Below are 20,753 nucleotides of genomic sequence, written 5' to 3' on the forward strand. Positions count from 1 at the left end.
ACTTACGCATCGTGCACGATGGGCGGGCATTTAGGGTGCGCCGTCTTCTTCATCCACTCCTCCTCTTCCTCCGATGTCCTCCGGTCCCGTCCTCCTCCGGCGCTCGCGAACTGACATTGCTAAAAAAAAAAAAAAAATGGCCTGGGCGCATGCGCAGTAGCATGCGGCTTCTACTATGGCTACTGCGCATGCCAGGCCATTTTTTTTTATCAATGTCAGTTCGTGAGCGCCGGAGGAGGATGGGACCCAAGGACATTGGAGGAAGAGGAGGCGTGGATGAAGAAGACGGCGCAACCTGAATGCCCGCCCATCGTGCACGATGCGTAAGTAGATCACATTCTTTTTTAGGGTATTATATTAAAACGGGGGGGGGGGGGGGGGGGGGGTAGTTTAATATAACTTTAGCGGTGCCTGAATAGCCTTATGCACACATATGTGGGGCTCTATCAGCATGATTTTTCTGGTAGAGCCCCTTTAATTCGAGGAAAACCCCTATACATGACGTTTGACTGACCCACTAATGTGCTTGAAGGTGTCTCAACCCTGACCTGTCGGGGTAAAGAGTGAATGGACATACTCAAAGGGAATGTGTCCCCAGAAAATGACTTTTTTTTTTTTTTTCATATTTTTAAAAGAATTTTTCGTGATGTATTTGTAGATAAGACACAGAATCCACCAGTCACAATAGAGGATTTCACAATTTATATACTCCTCCCCACTTCTGTACAGGTCATAGAGAATGCCTTGAAAACTCTCCTGTAGGACCTCTCTATAGGACCTGCTACAGACCATTGTATCTATGGCCCCATTGTGCTAAATCCAGAGACAGGAAGCCACAAACTATTTTAGGCCTAGTGGCAAGAGTTAAGATTGCAAAATTATTAGGATTTTTTTTTTTTTAAACCTAGATAATTACATGGAAAATTAATTAATACATCATCTAAAATTCTTAAGTAATTGTTTCATGACGTTTCGGTCACAGGCCTTCATCAGATTAGATCTAGAGTATAGCAGAGTGCGCATAGGAGTCATGGCGTCATCTAATCTGATGAAGGTCTGTGACCGAAACGTCATGTCTATAGCAATGATCTAGTGACTACTATATTCTCATATGCTTTACAAACTTGTTCATGGCGTTTATGCTTCAATAAATTGTTCACTTTTTCACGTTAATGGTGTGCAGCAGCATTTATCTATATTGTCTAGTATGCTAAACGTGCTTTTACAAGCTAGCGCACTGGCCTGTTATTCTTATGGCTCCATACACTTGGCCGTGGATGACCAAGGTCTGTGTAGGATGCCATGAGCTTGGAAGAAAGTCAGGACACAGCCTACTTCTCCTCCGACTAGTGATTGTCCTCTGTACGTGCATACAATGTTCATGGGAATGAATGGTGCATGAGAGTAAACGCCTTTACGTCTTGTGGTCTAGGAATGAAGCGATGAGATATGAATAAACAAACCATCATGAATGACACGTTCTCCGACCATCAAAACTTACTTTGTGTGAGTTGGAGAAAATTAAATTTGTATGTGGTTTGTCTGGATTTCAAGAGCAAACAAACCAGCGAGCAAACCGGAAAGAGTCTCTGCTGGTAATAGATTCAATAATGGTTAGGTTAAAAGTATTACACTAAAGTAAATCTGAAAATCCCATTCATAAATTGCTGCAATTTTGGGACACGCCCTTGTTTATTGGCAGAAATAGAGATTTTCACCCAACGTCCTTTGAGAATAATCTAAAATGCTTGTGGTTTCTGTGCGAAATGTGTGATTCCCAAATTTTGGTGTCTGTTTTTTGTGATATATACAGTATGTGTCTAATTTGTAAGTATTGGATGAAACTGCTCCTGGAGGGATTAAAGGGATTTTACTGGCCCGAATCGTGTCGTTCCCCCTCCATTGTTTGATCTGTCTGGGGTCTGACACCTGGACACCTGCACGGATCAGCTGTTGAAGCAGTCTTTGGATACTGGAAGCTGTTAGTGGACGGAGGCAGCATGCAGCACTATTCCTATTCATTTTCACACTATGGCTTTAAGTGGTATTCAGTAGATAGAGGGGAATGTGCACGTCCATCTCTTGAGCTGAATACTGGTGGACACACATGCTCAGTCACTTTCCCCAGGTCTCTCTGATCTCCTTATACAATGCAGGGCAGCAAATAGAAATGGCATTTTGCCCTACTTGTCAGAATAGGGAGCATAGCCATATAGTTGTAAATACTCCATTCTCAGGGTAAGTACAGGGTAAAATTTAGGCAAACTGTTTCCTTGCATGACGCAGATTACTTTAAAATATATATCTTGTTATGACATTGTTTCCTGGGATAACCCCTTTAAGAACTATGCCGTAATATGGCATCAGCGCAATGTCAGACTTCCTGTTTCTGCCCATTTCCAGACTCCGGGCTGTTTAGTCTGCTCATTGAACTTATTGATCAGATTGACTCTAGCTGTACGCAAACATTCTGCACCTCTGTTCTAATTTTAGCATCTTCTAGTACTAGCGAGCAAAGCATGAGATATATCTAGGTATTGTTGGGTTGGCTATGACCATCTGCTTTTATTACGGACATCTCCTTTATTATGAGAGTCAACCTGGAGATCAGCGGTGGCTGCAGGAAACATGTGCAAGAGAAGCCGATTGTTAGTGGCTGCCTGGTCTTGTACAGGTAGTGGGGAAACCCACATTGTCATGTCCCTATGTATCTAATATGGTGCATGCATGGAGATTGCCACAATGAGTCCAATATGACAATTCTCCTACTTGTTTAGATCTATATATGTTCTTTGAAGTTGATTTAGGAGCATATCCAGTTTGCAGTGTCACAGTTCTCCATTAATGTGGCTACCCACTACAGTTTCCATGTGGAATCTGCCTTAGTAATGAAGTAGAGCACTATATCCCATTATAAACAATAGAAATATTCCAATATCCATGTGAAAAAGCTGCCCTGTAAACATGCACTTAGTGCTGGCAGAGAGTCAGTTGTCACTTCCGTTCTGTACAGTTGTTGCTTTACTTTCTGCATATCCTTTGACAGCAATGTCTCAATAGGGGGCGACAGTGTACACAGCAGAGAGCTCTTCCCAGAATAAGATCAAAGGTCCTTACACTAGGATGGGAATTACATCAAAAACAGTCATGTGAAGGTTGTTTTTTTTAAAAGGGACATCTTCACCAGAAGAGGCGCTGCTTCGCTGATTCTAGTGCAGTTGGGGTTCTGTCTGTAGCCCCCACCGGTCCTGAGCAATCATGGCTAATTTTAATTGGACTCTGTCAGATGGGTGGTCCCAGACTGTATGTACTAGTCAAAGACCGCCCACCTGATAGATAGCATAATTGTGCTGGGATTAACAGATTTTATTGGTCAGGAACTAGCACCACCTATTAAAGGGGTATTGCCATGTCGCATACTCACCAGTCTTCGTTGCTGTAAAATCTTCTGTCTTCCTACTTTGTTGCGTCATTGGTGGGCGGGGTTAAATATGCAAAGCCAGCGGCGAGATGCCGCTGGCCCTGTGTGCATGTTCATAGATGGTGAGACCAGTCTAGCCTTCACAATGCGAATACAGACCCGGCATCTGCTGTAATAGAGAGGCGGATGCCGGGGAGGGTTAGACGCCGGCACAGATGCCTGCAACATCGCTATGCTCCTGCCCTGCATGAAGCCAGCAGCGGCAGGAGCTCCTGTTTAGAGATGAGCGAGTACTGTTCGGATCAGCCGATCCGAACAGCATGCACGCATTAAAATGAATGGAAGCAGCTGGTACTTCCGCTTTGACGCCGGCCAGCCGCTTAACCCCCCGCGTGCTGATCCGAACAGTACTTGCTCATCTCTACTCCTGTTATTCCGCTCCTCTGCCCCCCCCCCCTCCCCTCTGGAATAGCAGCATCCCTCCTGCCGCTGCTGGCTTCATGCGGGGCAGGAGTGTAGCAATGTCGCAGGCATCTGTGCCAGCGCCTACACTCCCCGGCATCCGCTGTAATAGAGAGGCGGATGCCGGGGAGTGCAGACGCCGGCACAGTCTGTATTGGCGGTTCCTTCCCCAGAAAGGGTAAACTACCCCCCCCCCCCAGGCTCGCTCTCATGCACTTAGCCCCTCCTCCCTCGGAGCAGCAGATACATCACTTGACTTATGATAAGTCAAGGGATGTGTAAAACAAAAATGAATACAGTAAGATAGTGGACAAACAAAGCAGTTTTGCTGAAGCAATGTATTTAGGAAAAGTCTTACATTCACATTAACCAGCAGTATAGATAGGATCCTTGTGATGGGACTACCCCTTTAAGGAATGCAGAAAGTGTGGTTTGGTGGAGATGATCTCTTTAAGAAACGCCAATCTCTATACCCCCTACTGTGGGAAAAATAGGCTGTTTTCTTTTCTTTTTTTTTTTTTTTTGTCCAATTTCACTGCTATTTTTTCTTTATTGAAAAACCAAAACCGGTTGTGTGAATACAGTATAAATCGGATATTTCACCAAATGTTCTCTGTTATGTTTTCGTGCTGTATTACTTGCTTACTTTGCTCTCCATGTACACTTCAGCTTTGACAGTAATTTCTCTTGTAATAACGTTTTGCTTGGTCTCCTTTACAAAAACCTTTTGACTTTCCAAGACCCTGCGTGTAGCCTGAGCGTCTCTGAGGTAGGGATGTTGCCCTCTCAAGATCACTGGGGTGTTGAGCGCTGCAGCTTTATAGAAGTGCCCAATAATTAGAATTAGAGTAGTCCTAGTCATGTGATCAGCGTTTCCGAGCAGGCGGCCGTCCTGGATTATTCTGCATTGGTTTAGGAGGTGACTGTCGCTGTAGTTGTATATTTGGATTAGACATTGTATGTTTGTATTCACAAGCCACACTTAAAGGAAAAGAATGTCGCCCGGCTCCACAAACCATATACATGTCTGCTTCAAGTGATGTTTTTCCTTGTTGTCTCTTCAGTGTTTAGCGACATGCTTGGTACCATCAAACATAGCGTCTAGTTGTCGTACATGAAAACAGCCAGGTTGTCAGCTTGCTACGTGGATTGCAAATGTTGCTTAAAATACAGTTGTAGGTAAGGTTACAACTCCTTTGCAGTCTCAGCCAAAAAGTTCAGCATGGACTTAGCAAAGTATTATAAAATGCAATTTTGTAAATGAGTTTTCTGCAGCATATTGAAAGGTATTTGGGAAAAGACTTCTTGTGGCCTTTTTTTTAAAAAATGCATTTTTTTTTAGTAAAATGCACCAAAAAGGTGACAAAACACACTTTTTCTAGCGCGTTTCCTGATTCTGTTGATTTGCGGCAAACCTCTGGCTGCACAGTTTTTTCCCCCAGTAAAAACAAAAGCACGCAAGAAAAAAAAAAACTCTATGAAACAATCCTGAGGTTGAGAACAGACAGAGCAGAAAAGCTGTATTTGTGTTGATTTTGCTGCATTTCTGAGACCCGGTTTGGAGTGGATAAAGGGATTGTTCACATAGACGAAAATGAAGAGGAATTTGAGACGGACATCTGCCTCCATTCTTGTTCACTTTTCATCTCAGCGCAGTGGATTTCTGACGCAGTGCTTTGGCTTTGCGGCACAATTCTCTGCAGCTGGTTAGACACCGCATTCAACCTGGCCATCTCAATACGTGCTAACTTGTAAACTGCCTGAAGAACACCTTGAAGGTTCCTCAAGAGTAGTCCATGTCATAAGGATGTACAGTAGGATGTTAAGTATAAGAGATGTAGATCGAATCCATTTCCTTCACTCTTTGTATTTGTGGAGGGGTAAAGGACGGGTTAACCATAGTGTTGTCGGCAGCCTCAGTTCAGAGGGAAGTGGTCAGAAACTACTTCCCACAAGGATGAATTCACACACTATAGATTTGCTGCAGATTTTTGGTTGACTTCTGCAAAGAAAATCTGTAATCCTTATGTTACAAAGCATGAGGATGGGAATGTTAAAAACCCTATGTATACTGTGATGAGTATCCTGCTCCATGGCATCGGAACGGGACCCCCCATTGAATGCAATTGGGGATGGATTACACTCTGACGTCATCTGAGCGTCATCCGCTATAAAATATTTTTTTTTCCCCTCGGCGTGTTCACTGTCATGTTCATGTAGTCTGGGAGGCGTATTCACACTTCTGACACTAGTGGTCAGCCGTTTATGAAGGGGTCTGAGTCAGACCGTGGAAGAATCTGAGTCGGTGGGTGGACTACACTGACCTGTTCTTGCCAAAGGGAAGCTAAGTTCCAATGCTTGGCTACCTATGGTAGTTCCATAGAGCTGAATGACGTGGCAGTGTGAGCATGCGTGATAGGTGGGGGCCAAGAGGTCAGATAACGTCACCTGTGTGCAGATAGGTAATATGTTGCTCTTGTGGACCCAACCCATTTTAGCTGTCAAAATGCATTCTGGGGCTATAGCTGCATTTGAGATCCTAAAGATGTTTTTCCAGGGAATACGCCAATAGCACCAAGGTCCCCTGCCAATCCACATTCACAAGAACAATGCCCCCTGCACAGTCTGACAGCCCCATTCACTGCAGAGAAAAGGAGGGTCAGACTATTACTACCTATCTTTAGCCCAGGCCATCTGTAAGTATTCCTGGAAGAAACATCAGAAAAAAAAAAAAAAAAAAAATGCAAGAGGTTAGCTCACCCTGAAATAGACGTCCCAGGTGCACGACCCTGTCTCCTGACTCCTAGGAGCTTCAAAATTCTTTGGAAAACCACATATCAAGAAGGATCCGCAACATCTTGGGTACGTATAAAATTTAACCTTTAATCCATGAATTAAAAATTAGCCCCGATGGGCAAACAAACAAAATAACTAATACATAGTACAGTGCAGAAAAAAGTCAGAAAGGTGGATAAAAAACCGCAACTAACGCGTTTCGGGGTCCTTAAAGCCCCTTAATCCACCTTTCTGACTTTTTTCTGCACTGTACTATGTATTAGTTATTTTGTTTGTTTGCCCATCGGGGCTAATTTTTAATTCATGGATTAAAGGTTAATTTTTATACGTACCCAAGATGTTGCGGATCCTTCTTGATATGTGGTATTCCTGGAAGAACCTGGGGATTTGATTGAGACTTGCACTCTTGTTTTACAGGCTCCTGTATATAGTGTTGCACGTTCTATTTGTGATTTAGCAGCTATTAATGCTGTGGTTTTGGTTTATTGTGGCCTAGTGATATATAAATAGATGAATACGTTTCACAACTACTAGTGAAAACCTCAGGCTAGGTGCAGTGCTGTTTGCATTTAACCACCACACATACTGTAATACTTCTTCTATTGCTGGCTACATCGCTGGCAGTGAAAGCACCAAGCATATTGTCTGCCAGGATGATGTCACAAGAAGATTTACAGGTGCAGGGGAATGTAGTGCAAGATGTGTACTGTAATGCAACACTGCAAATGTCACCGCCGTGCTCTGGGACTTGCTGCAGTATAGTCTATATGCACCTGCTGCTTTATATAGATTATATCTGTAGTGTGCATGTATGAGAACTGCAGCTCTGTAACATGTGGATGTGTGTGAATGAGAGCTAAAACACAATTCTGTCCCACAGGTTTTTTATTTTTTTATATATCCGAGGCCTATACAGTGACAGCTGGAAGGCCTGGTCTTGTAAAGAACTACTCCAGTGTATGCATCAGACTTCTGGACCCACTTAGACACCTGGGACACGGCATTGACTGTAAGGAAACCAATGCAAACATAAGGAGAACATAACATAACGCCAGATACTAAATGTCCCTGGTTGTGCTAAAAACCACAATGTGGATATTACAAAGCAAGAGTATAAACCACTGAGCCATTGTACTGCCTTATACATGTCCTCTATGAGTAGTATTCACTCTCTTCCATTTGGGCCCAGTTAACTACATTGTCTGAAGGTATTCAGAGGTCATAAATCCATCTTATTTCATTCAGAGGTCATAAATCCATCTTGTTTCCCTGGGGACTTTTGTTGCTGTTCTGTTCTTTTTCATGCTTTACACTGCAGCTTTACCTGGTCTTATTGCTTGCTGCATATAAACAGATTCTCACCAGGAAGTCGATGCATGCGGGAATAGATCATTACAAACTAACAAATCCTGTACTTAGTCCAATCACAATGTGTTGGGTCAGTTTTTTTGTGTTGTTCATTCTCACTATTAATACTCGCAATGTCTCGTTGCCTTCCTGTAAGGTTAGGAAATATCAGAGCGTGAATGTGGCTGTGTGTTATCTGTTGGGACATGTCCCACATTCTTTGTCAGGATAGAGAGTGTTCTGCAGTTACGTCAGTCACGTACCTGACCACAAGGTTCACCGTTGCAGAGTGGTTACTAATGTAGGATACCGTACATGCGCTTAAAGGGATTGTTTGTTTTGGATAATCTGTTTTATATAGAGATCGCTAAGCTGTTAATGCAACGCCAGGTGAGTGATCAGTTGTGAATTGTGAGGGTACACAGCAAAAAAAAATGTGTGTTTGCATCGTCAAGTATTACATGAGATCTTTGAAACTTAATGGGTGGTCTGTAATGCATGGATGTATGGGGTCCCTCGGAAAAAATTTGCTATACCCCTTTACATGCACAAATCCTTTTCCAGAAATACATGCATGTTAGGCTTGGTTGAATATGTGTGCATGTATTCTGATGTGCAGGAAGGAAATAAGCAGACGCAAGACAACACTCTTTGTTGTATATTTTTCCTGAGAACACAAGGATCGGGCATGTTGAAATGCAACAGCTCAGTTCCCAGCATCGGGTCACCACCATACTCTGTAGACATCAAAAACCTCTATTTATTTGGGGAAACTATATGGAAAATTAAAGCCAACCATATTTTACTATATAGAGACATACAGAAAAAAATGGAAGTCTAAGGAGGACGTTTGTCACCTTAAACATATATACTGGCTTACTCTGAATTCTTCCATTGGATGAAAGGCTCAAGCCCGGTGTTTGCTGTAATACAATAGTGGTATTTACTATATGTTGTGCAGGCCGTGATGTCACCTTTCGGAGAATGTTAGGAATTTTCTACGCACAGGTTAGAATCTGTCGCAGGAAGCTTCTTACCAGTTGCCTACACACTTCCCAGGACCAAATGTTATAGCCAAAGAATTGTATGGGCCCAGTTGTGTCATGATCCATTATGGAAGTATACTCACCTAGAATCATTGCTCTGTGGAGAGTAAGGAACACCTTATTGCAGCACACGGATACCTACATCTCCATAGGGTCTCTGTATGCTTTTGTTCGAGACTCTGTGCACATGGGTGCAGGAAGCCTAAGGCCCGTTCCATATTGTATAACTGCAAATAAAGTGTTCACATTTATACCCGTCACTGCCGAACCTGGAGTGAGTCCAGTGGTGAATGACATGTTGGTGGGTGAATATCTGGTGTCTTTTCCATAAATATCTGAGGTAGGGAAACCCCTTAGGTAGGTCTGCAGAAGATGACTCTGCTGCTGAATTTTCGACATGGGTATTTGTAAAAGCTGATGCAGAAACTACCTAAGGAAAGGTTCACACGATGTATTTTGGCTCGTAATCTGGCACGTAGACGCCGTGGGAGATTTTGCGGGCCGTATACGCTCCCATTGATTTCAATGGGAGCGTGGATCGTATACGCGGCGCTATTTTGCGGCCGTGATTTTGCACTTTAAAGGGGCTCTATCAGCAAAATCATGCTGATAGAGCCCCACATATGCGTGAATAGCCTTTAAAAAGGCTATTCAGACACCGCTAAAGTTATATTAAACTACCCCCCAGTTTTAAAATAATACCCTACGAGTGCAGGAAAACCTGCACTCGCAGGGGGTTGGACCCGATGGCCCTTGAGGTCCCTTCCAACTCTACCAAAAAGAAAAAACTTGCCCATCATGCACGGTGGGCGGCCATTCAGGGTCAGCCGTCTTCTTCATCCACGCCTCCTCTTCCTGCGATGTGCTCGGGTCCCGTCTTCCTCCGGCGCTCGCGAACTGACATTGCTAAAAAAAAAAAATGGCCTGGGCGCATGCGCAGTAGCATGCTGCTTCTACTACGGCTACTGCGCATGCACCCAGGCCATTTTTTTTTTTTTTAGCAATGTCAGGCTTTGTTCACTTACGCATTATGACTGTGCAGGATTTGACATCCCATGGATTGTAATGGTGCTCAGTTGACTGGTATAGAGTCCTTCTGGTTCTCTCTTGGTATCTGGCGCCCTGACAGAAGGATAGCGCTAGACATGACATCACTCTTGCTATCAAATCTGATAGAATTGGTGGCGATCTCCAGTGTCTTTGGTGTGCTAGTGGAGCATTTGCTATTTTATTCTTCTTGGCTCATTTTCCTCTTGGGTTTGTAGAATATATATTCGCTTCATTAATGATTTGTACAGCTCTGGGGTGAGGAGTTCATTCTGTGCTGCCTGGTTCTACACACTTTACCGTGTGGGCGCAGGTTTCTTAGTAACTCTATGGAATACATCTGACGGGCTTCTGGATCTTGTATTTTTGAAGGGAACTCTACAATGATAAATCAACATTTTTTATCATCTTTTCATGTTGAGAAAGGTAAAGGCAGAAAAGGACGACTTGGTACATTTGTTCTGTTTTTATATTACCGTATATATTTATAATATATACAGGATTCAGTGGCCCAACTCACGGATTTCAGCCTCGTCCAATAGACACTCACAGAATTGGAATAATATTTAATTGTATCTGCTATGCTACTGCTATAAATGCCAACCTAGGTATATTGCACTTTCCTCGGGGTGTGAGCAGTTATGTAGGGTACGCTCTTCTGATGCACTTTAATGCTTATTGCACCAGTTGCTTCAGGTTTCATGTTAGATATATTAGGACAATAAAAAAATTCTCTGAAGGTGTACCTAGCACTTAAAGTGGTGTTCTGGGAGGTATATAGCTCAGCACTATTCATTTGAATGGCACTGATTGGCTGCTGTACCATGTAACCAATGTACATGACGTCATTAGCACATGGAACAGTGGTGCCCTCTTCAGACAGGTGAATGGATGGGGTCATACTTCAGTTCAGTTCCATTGAAGATTCCCCAATGAACGTGACCCTGACCACAAGCATTTCCATTGGAGTGGTTGTTGAGTATGCATACTACTACTACTACTCATACTACTACTGAGGAGCAAAGTCTTTTGCTCAGGCGGACCAGCTCCATGGATTTCCATACATTAAATGACGTATGTAATTCTGCATTTTCCCTGTAGTGGCCGCTTTAGGAGGAAAAAAAAAAAAATCGGTCCATGGAAACTTTCCTTGGCAAAACCCGTTGACTTTTGGCAGGCTCTCCTACTGAATGCGATCATGTCCTAATACTTCCGCCTGCCTTATTCACCCAGTCAAGGCATACGCCTTTTTTTCTTTCTTTTGTATGTTTACATCTACCTTCCTCCTACACAAGTTCTTTTTGTCAAATTTTTGGAAAGAAAAACAAGAAAACCCTCCTTCAGGGCATTGTATTCAATAGAGGAGTAAAATGTGTGAGTGGAACAAGCCAAGTCTCCTTTCTAAACCTGTTTTGACCAATGTAATTATCTAATAGCCAATGTATAGCCATACTGCCGCAGAAAGCCGTTTGTAATACATTTTTAGATGTTTGGCATCCAAAAATAAGCATTGCAAATCCGAGAAATTTTGCATATAAAGACCTAAAGTAGACATGTTTTTAGGGTTCCAGTCTTATGTAGCGTGGATGACTTTAGAACATATTTATGGTGCAGTTTTCAGGGTGAGTATAGACACAGCTGAAAAAGAAACAGCAGCAAAATAATAGACACCCGGGTTATTCACCATTAGAGATGAGCGAACACTAAAATGTCCGAGGTTCGAAATCTGATTCGAACAGCCGCACGCTGTTGGAACGGATTTCGAACCCCATTATAGTCTATGGGGGGAAATGCTTGTTTCAGGGGTACGCAAAATTCGATAACCTTGTACTTACCAAGTCCACAAGTGATGGTCGGGCTGGATTCCCCTTGAAGTCTTCTCCCGGTGCAGCGCCCCCGCGGCGTCTCCCGGCTGGAATTCACTCTGCCTAGGCATCGGGGCCTAGGCAGAGCCGACTGCGCATGCGAGGGCATGCTTGCGCATGCGCAGTCGGCTCTGCCTAGGCTGGATGCCTAGGCAGAGTGAATTCCAGCCGGAAGACGCCGCGGGGACGCTGCACGGAGAAGACTTCTAAAGGTAAGAGAAGAACCAGCGTTGATTGGCAGAATGTATAGCATTCTGCCAATCAACGCTGGTTCTGCATCGAACCTTAAACTTCGAACAGCTAGTAGTGTTCGATCGAGTGCGAGTATTTTGAATACCGTTCGAGATGAGCGAGTAATGTTCGGATCAGCCGATCCGAACAGCACGCTCGCATAGAAATGAATGGACGTCGCCGGCACGCAGGGGGTTAAGCGGCCGGCCACTGTCAAAGCGGAAGTACCAGGTGCATCCATTCATTTCTATGGAGCGTGCTGTTCGGATCGGCTGATCCGAACAGTACTCGCTCATCTCCAAATACCGTAGTATTCGATCAAACACCTACTCGATTGAACACTACTCGCTCATCTCTATTCACCTTGCCTTTAAAGGGGTTAGACCACAGGTTAAATAACTGATCAGTCAGGGTCCTACCTTCAAGAGAATGGTGGCCAGCTATCTTGGTGTGATCAGAGACTTGCTGGTGTTTGTGGGTCCACCATTATTTGGGGGTATAGAAAAACTAACTTGATTGGTTTTGTGGGGCCAGCCGTCGTGCACTTTGGTCATCTGAGTGTAGCATTAGACTTCATACTTCAGTTTATTTTCTAGTACTACCACTTCCATAATATCACTATGTACAGGGCTTTAAAACAAGGCGATAAGAAGCCCAGCGCGACATACATTAACCTGCCGCCTCCCGCCTTCCTTTCAGTAAACTGATAAACTTTCAAGTTTATCCTCATGCACATGAGACCGGGGATTACTGGCAGTGTTTTCAAGACTTGCGAATATTTATTAGCAAGTAGTGGATTATCTCAATTTGTCTCCTTTAATCCAAGGCTTTCTCAGCCTGTTTTTGTGTATATCCCGCCCACTGTGTTCTGCAAGCGCTGCTTGTCAAGATGCATGTGTTTGCTCATTTGCTTTTCGACTTATTCGTTGCGATGCCTTAAAAAGTATCTGTCACTTCTTCTCCTGACCTGTCTCTTTTAGTAAATGCTTGAATTCCTCATAATATAACAACTCTGGAGCTTCTTTTCTTATTGGAGACTTCATTGCAATGTCCACCGGAAAATCGATGGAAGAAAAAGTCCTGCATTGTGGTCACTGGGGTCCATCGGACTCCATGTGTTACCATCTTAGCAGCCCGCTTATCTAGAGAGGTGACACTAATGTAAACCTAGCATTACTATATATTATGTGGTTCCTCTGTTATTCCTTATTGACATTTATGAATTAATGGACAGCTGGGTGGTAACAGTTGGAAGCATGTCCCTGCACAGTCGAACACTGTCCAATCAGTATAGACAGTACTGACTGCGTAAAGACACACCCCTTTGACCAAGGATCTTGTAGCACTAAATTATTGGAAACTGACAATATATCCACATTATAGGCTTTCAGTATCTGACCTTTGGGGTTCCAACTCCTGAACCCTGATCCGGAAGCTGTATGTTGTAGTAACCCGCACTGCTTCTATTCAGGTGAATGGGGGCAGAGCTGCAGTTTTCTAGTGATTCCAATACAGAATGCCATTTACTGGTGTAGTAGTGCCAGGGAACTGTACCTCTGCTCCCGATCACTTGAATCTGTTCAGAGCTGCTTGCTTACATTAGGAGTTGTAATAGGCCTGTGTGAAAAGACGTGTCTTTAGTTTGCGCTTGAAGCTGTAGAAATTGGGAGTTAATCTGATTGTCCGGGGTAGAGCATTCCAGAGAAGTGGTGCAGCTCGGGAGAAATCTTGTATATGGGAGTGGAAGGTTCTGGTAATAGAGGATGTAAGTCTTAGGTCATTGAGTGAATGGAAAGCACAGGTTGGGCGATAGAGATGAGGGAGGAAATGTAGGGAGGTGCAACATTATGGAAAGCGCTTGACATTTGCATAAAACATTGCTAAATTCACCAGTAAAGACCTTTTCCTAACACTCAGCCTATCATATCTCTGTTTTGTGCAGAGATTTTATGCCGACTTTTGGTTTGGGAGGAGCTTTCTAATATGCTGTTTGTCGCTCCCTGCTGAGTAATGCACTCTATAGCAACTATAGCAGGTGTCTGTTATCTCCTATACACATTGGCACCTTTTATGTCTTGCCAGGTAGATTCCTGATAGTATATAGGAACGTTTGCTGATAAAGGTTTCAATAAATAAAAAATCTGCAGGGTTTGTGTTTCCTGATACTATTATTAGACAATTACTAAGTCATTATGTAAGTATTGTTACAAGACGGACAACTCCTCTAAAGAGGACATGTCACATCTGATACGCCGCCTCCCATTACTGGCTGTAACAAAGCATTACTGTCTGGTCGGCAGCCAAATATCACTGTCTGGCTACTGAAATTTATCCGATCATTAAGAACTCTGCATGCATTACCCTATGCAAACTGGGTGCTCAAACGATTTCCTCATACTTCTTGTAAAGCTCTGTTCACACTTGGGTTGTTTTCTTGCAGAACCCCCCCTCCCCCAGAACAGAATAGCACAGTTTATATTGTTTTTGAAGACACAGAAAAATATGATGTTGGCTGTTGCAAGTCCATAGGGTTTGTCAGTCACGATGCTAGTGTGACCGGTGCCTTGTGGACGCGTGTCAGTGCAATCTTTACCTCAATAGTCCAGTAAGGGAAGGAGGGAGGAGCTGTCCCTGCTTCTCATTGTGTGAAAATGAGGGTGGGGGTCACTACAAACGGATATATCTCTGGCATTTGGTGTCCTATCACAGAGGAGATTCTCACCTTTCATAGGACACCAAGGATGCAGTTCTACCTGTTTGACTTCCAGAGATATCACTGCCTGAAGACGCAGTCAAGACTGGGATGTTCATACGCAGCTGCAGCTATACATATCCCAATCCTGACTGTTGTTCACCAGCTATTATCTCTGGAAATCATACCTATAGGACTGCATCCTTGATGTCTTATGAAAGCTGAGACTCTCCTCTTTCTCATGACGCCCAAAGTAAATTCTACGTTTTTATTCTGCCCGAGATATAGCCATTTCTCTTCATTTTACACAGGCCATACATTGTACACCATGAGAAGCAGGGACAGTTCTTAATAGAGATGCAAGGGAGAGTGAAAAATGCAGGATTTCATAGAAACAAAACAAAATTTGTTAATAAGTAGAGATGAGCGAACACTAAAGTGTCCAAGGTTCGAAATCCGATTCGAACAGCCACACACTGTTTGACTGTTCGAATGGATTTTGAACCCCATTATAGTCTATGGGGGGGAAATGCTCGTTTCAGGGGTAGGCAACGTTCGATCAAATTATACTTACCAAGTCCACGAGTGACGGTCTTCTCCCGGTGCAGGGTCCCCGCATCCTCTTCCGGGTGGAATTCACTCTGCCTAGGCATCTGGCCTAGGCAGAGCCGACGGCGCATGCACGTGCGGCTCTGCCCAGGCCCAACGCCTGAGCAGAGCCGACTGCGCATGCGCGTGCATGCCCGCGCATGCGCCGTCGACTCTGCCTAGGTCGGATGCCTAGGCAGAGTGAATTCCACCCGGAAGACGCCGCGGGGACGCTGCACGGAGAAGACTTCGGAAAGGTAAATCAACACTGGTTCTGCATCGAACCTTAAACTTCGAACAGCTAGTAGTGTTCGATCGAGTACGAGTATTTCGAATACCATAGTATTCGATCGAACACTACTCGCTCATCTCTATTAATAAGGTATATTACAAAATTTATTAATGACATAAATACTACCAGAATATCGAAAGTTTAGTTAGGTTTTAAGTGTAGCCTTCCGGAGTATCTGAATAGAGCCTTACAAGCAGCCAATGTTACCGTGCTTGTTTCTTTTATATCCAGTATATCAGATTGCTCATGTTTAGATCTGAGGCTGCAGTAACCATGTCCGTACATGTAGCGATAGTGTACTAAGAGGCCAAAACTGCGGCTGTGTGTACTGGCACTCAAAGAGGGGGGTAAAAGTCATTCAGTTAGGGGTTTAATTGGATTGTTAACTCCTTCTGGGAACCCCGCGTTCATTTACAAAGTTCAGGGCAAATGTCTGTTTACTGTGCATCAAAGCACAACAGGGCAACTATTAAAATCAATAGATGCATCACATCCAGTGTGGAAATCCATAGCGGCCGCAGCTTTCATCTTTAGCCTCCTTCTATGAGCTAAATGTTTCCTAATTCTGCAGATATGGGGCGATCTCTAACATGGATGTTTATTTTATGTGTTTTATAGCTCTTTACAACTTTAATGCCAGAGCCCCGGATGAGTTGTCGCTACAGATCGGAGACACTGTGCACTTACTGGAGACTCATGAAGGTGAGAGATCAGCATGATTGTGACTAGCTCAAGGCCTGACTACCTTGAGCATTGCTTATCTTATGTCCATTGGGTTTTATTACAGATAGGCCTACAAGGTTCTTTCATTATGTGATGATACAGAGATGTCAATGACTCTCACAGTGCAGATATGTTGTAGAAATTTCTGTGACTACCCCCATTCATCTGAATGAGGCTTGCAGAATGTTATGCACATGCTGCAGAAACATATATTTTGTAATCTATTTATTACCAAAGCTTGCCTCCTTTCTGTGAAATCCTGCTTTTTTTTTTGGTTTTCTTCCCCTTACTTCTCTATTGAGAGACATCCTCTGCTTCTCATTGTGTACGGTTCAGCTGTATATCTGATGTATATAGGCACCTTTTAATCTATTATTTTGTTGTTCTTCTTTTTTCTGGGCCTGCATTAAAAGCATAGGCATTTAGGAAAACTAGGTTAATATGTATCCATGACCTGGCATGGTGTTGGAAACCCTGCTGTGAGGTTTCATTGCCTTGCTGTACAATACAGAGGAAATACTGTTAATCTGGGATTAATCAGAGATATTTTTATAGACGTCCCCGCAGTAAGCATGAGCTATGCTATTCAGGTTTACAGTACATAGATGGTGTAGAAAGCAGAGACTTTCCAGTAATATCCAATACGGCTCTGGTGACGGGGACAGCTGACGGTACAGACTTGAAGGTTGTTTTTCTGACAAGCTTTTAATGCTTCATGTCATGTACTTTTTGTGTTTGTGTATTTAATACCCTCTCATTGGAGCGCTGGTCGTGGACTCAATTCAAGTCTATTAGCAAGTTGCAGAGCATAGGGATGGTCTGTCTGGTGAACCATGTAAAGCTGAATCTGAAGTTTATTGACAAATTATAACACATTTTATAAAGGGCACCATTCAAGAAAAGGTAGACCTGGCACGGTGGCAAAGAGAAAAGCTTGTGTTAGTATACATGTTGTAAATTTGCAGTCAGATACTAAACAGAAGACTAGGTAAGTGAAGCAGTGTGGAACCAAAAACCATACACCTCAGCTGTTGGATGAACGCTGCTCCGACTGACGGCTGTTTTGGCAGATTCCTCCACACACATGCATGCTCGGCTTTGTGTTGGTTTAATCTCCAATAGGTAAAGAATAGAGATGAGCGAACACTGTTCGGATCAGCCGATCCGAACAGCACGCTCCCATAGAAATGAATGGAAGCACCTGTGACGCTGACTTTGCCGGCGGCCGGCCGGCGTCACAGGTGCTTCCATTCATTTCTATGGGAGCGAGCTGTTTGGATCGGCTGATCCGAACAGTGTTCGCTCATCTCTAGTAAAGAATAGACTCCACTGGTAGCAGCTTAACCACCTATGAAAGAGAGAATCTTGGCATAAGCTATATAGGACTAAGCTTTACGAAAGACGCTGGAAAAGGAAACTTGTTCAAATTGTTACAAAAGACGAAAGGTAAAAATATAAATTAATAAAGTAAGTTGGGGGGAAAAAAAGAGTGAAGGGGCCCTATAAACTTCATACACAAAAAAAGGGTTAACAGGAACACGGAGCAATGATAAAAGTAGATTGTTACCCTTCAACACGAAAGCTGCCAAGATTAAGGTCTGCTTTGCTGTTTCTAAATGTTGTTACTATTTCCTTACAGGGTGGTACAGAGGTTACGTATTGAGGAAGAAATCTAAAAAGGTATGTGGCCCCTTAATTTCCAGAAATGACTTATGAAATCTCTTTTGCTGCCTCTTTCTATTGTCATTTGGATGATTACCCAGACTTTATAATGCCAAATCTCCTCCATTCTTCTGACAATCAGATAAATCCATATAGGTTTTCCATTCATTACAATCAGAACAGCAGTCTCTCTATTCTCTCTCTTGTTATTACTATTTTATTGTTAGAGTTTTTGATTTTGGCATTGTAATGTTCCTGTCTGATGCTGTGCTTAATGCATGCAATATTCTTGTCATAGACCAGGCGATCGGGGCAGGGGCACCTCATTTTAGTATTGGCTAAGATTACAAGAAAATTCAGACTGTTCTGTGTCTCACACCTACTGCCACACGTCTGCCAGTGCTGAAATACATTGGAAGATTTTATGCAGTTCTGATAAGTTTTACTTCTACCAAAACGGGTTCCTGTTTGTTGGAAGCCATTGTTTGAACGTCATAGAGATAACTGGGATTGAGAGATCATCTGTTACTTGTCTGGCCTGCTTAAATATACATTGCAACTACAAACGAATGATAAAAGTAAACCAGTGCGTGGGATTTTTTTGGCAGGGCAACAGATGTGGTACACATGTATTTGATGAAAACCCATTCTTATGACCAGGAGTGATGTGGTTATAATTGTATTCACTGACTGCAAGTAGATGTACTACAAATGGTGAGCAGGGAGTTCCCTTCGTATACAAGGATGTTTTTGCATGTGACTAGACAACCCCTTTTTGCATCTTTGATGGCGAATACAAGGTGGACTTAGTTTATTTGCAGTCAACGTGCGTTTTTCTTTTTTCCAAAGATTAGTATTTGGATTTTGAATCCTTCCTGTGAGCACTTGCATATCATAAGTGTGCAGTTCCTTTGCTGTGCAAGAAGTAGACAACCCCCCCTAGTTCTGGTCATGATTTACAACCAATACAAGGATCTCCATTGTCAGGCTTCATGGTGTTATATACAATAATCTGCTTCAGTGAATACACATTGTAATTACCGTGTTGTTTGTTTTCTCACCAGGGTATATTTCCTGCCAGCTATGTACATCTTAAGGAAGCCACAGTCGAAGGAAAAGGGTAATTTGACTTCTGATTTTTTTTTTCATGAATAAACTAATGTTAATACTAGACCTTGTCAGCGTGGTGGCAACCTGTACCCTACCATCACTGACTTATATGCTTTAGCTAATAAGGTGTCATGGTTCTTAGGGATTCTGGTTTTCCTGTCCATCATCCCATTGCAGAACACCACAGTTAGCCTCAGCAAAGCCCGGAATAGAGAAGAACAGTGGGCAATATATTGTATCTTGCTGCACAGAAAATGAAGACCAGATATATTTTACAACCCTTTAACCCTTTGCTGTCTTTTTGTGGCAGGTGATCCAGATCTTAAAGGGATGGTCTATACCTATATGTCTAATTAATAAATGTACTAAGTGCAAAAACAATAAAAGAAAGATAAAGAACTTGTGGCCCACCCCAGTCCAGTGCTATAGGCACCCCATTTACTGGACACCATCCATAACATTGAGGGAGGGTTCATCAAGATTTGCGCTCGGTGTCGGTCTTGATGGTTTCTACAGAGCTGAAACATTAGCCTGATTTATGACGAAGTGTAAGCCACGGCCTAAATCGGACGCATCCTCCAGCAGACTGACTAACTAAAATTTATGCCAGCTTCATTTACTTCCGAAAACTGGCAGAAATTATGGCGACTCTATTTGGACCCATAGCCCCGAATACTGCATGACCTGTTTTTTTTTTTTTTGTAAAGTGAGGGTGGCGTAAAAACTGCCCTTGTACCAATTTTAGGTGTAAGTGCTGTTTAAAGTGTCGCAAACCAGAAGTTTTAATACTATAAAAGTGGCAAATTTGCCCCAATGTGTGCCAGAGCGCAGAGGAAATTTTTAAGGCTAAAGAACAGGAATTTGGAAAAACCCAAAACCTTTTTGTTTGTTTTTTTTGTGCACTATACCCCTAATACAACTAAAGCAAAAAAAAAAAAAAAAATTGGCTGAAAAAGGATATTAAAAATGGCACGAATCTCTATAAAGTGTCTGTTCATTAAAGGGTTACACGTTGATTTCTGCCTTTTATAGCGTCTAATTACAAAACCGGCAAAGGTCGTGGAGCCGACGGCCCCTGTTCAGAAGTTATGCTCAGGATCTGTTGTTGTTGTTGTTGTTGTCGTCTTTGTCTTCCCCTCCAGATTAGATACGTGGTACGCCGGTATTCTAATCATCTGATTACTGCATAATGACATCTCTAGCCTGATTACAAAATTGATTTCTAGAGCCGACTTCCAGGACGAAAATAGCAGAAAGTGGGTTCATTTTGGTAGAATGAATGAGTAGTTACAAACACCGAACGACTTGCGGAAAGTTTTGATGGCAACAAGTTTAGAGTTTCAGAGCAAACTTTGATCCCTGTGTTCGATAATGATGAATCGCTTTGCGTTGGACGACTTTCCGATCTTCACAAATAGAGAATAGATGATGTGATTAGGCCGGTAGCCTTGCTGGCAAGTATGCAAATACA

General features: G+C 43.0%; 1 protein-coding gene across 3 annotated transcripts in view; it reads left to right on the forward strand.

The window, feature by feature from the left end:
• The window catches only part of DOCK1 (dedicator of cytokinesis 1), a 216,011-nt gene that overhangs the window by 10,782 nt on the left and 184,476 nt on the right, over positions 1–20,753 (forward strand). For all 3 annotated transcript variants that reach the window (XM_075257678.1, XM_075257680.1, XM_075257681.1), the window contains exons 2-4: positions 16,406–16,489; positions 18,150–18,190; positions 19,237–19,292. In XM_075257678.1, coding sequence (XP_075113779.1) covers positions 16,406–16,489; positions 18,150–18,190; positions 19,237–19,292 — 181 coding nt within the window. The remainder of the gene's footprint in view (positions 1–16,405; positions 16,490–18,149; positions 18,191–19,236; positions 19,293–20,753) is intronic.

The sequence above is a fragment of the Leptodactylus fuscus genome, chromosome 10 (assembly GCF_031893055.1).
Source record: "Leptodactylus fuscus isolate aLepFus1 chromosome 10, aLepFus1.hap2, whole genome shotgun sequence".
Classification (NCBI taxonomy): domain Eukaryota; kingdom Metazoa; phylum Chordata; class Amphibia; order Anura; family Leptodactylidae; genus Leptodactylus; species Leptodactylus fuscus.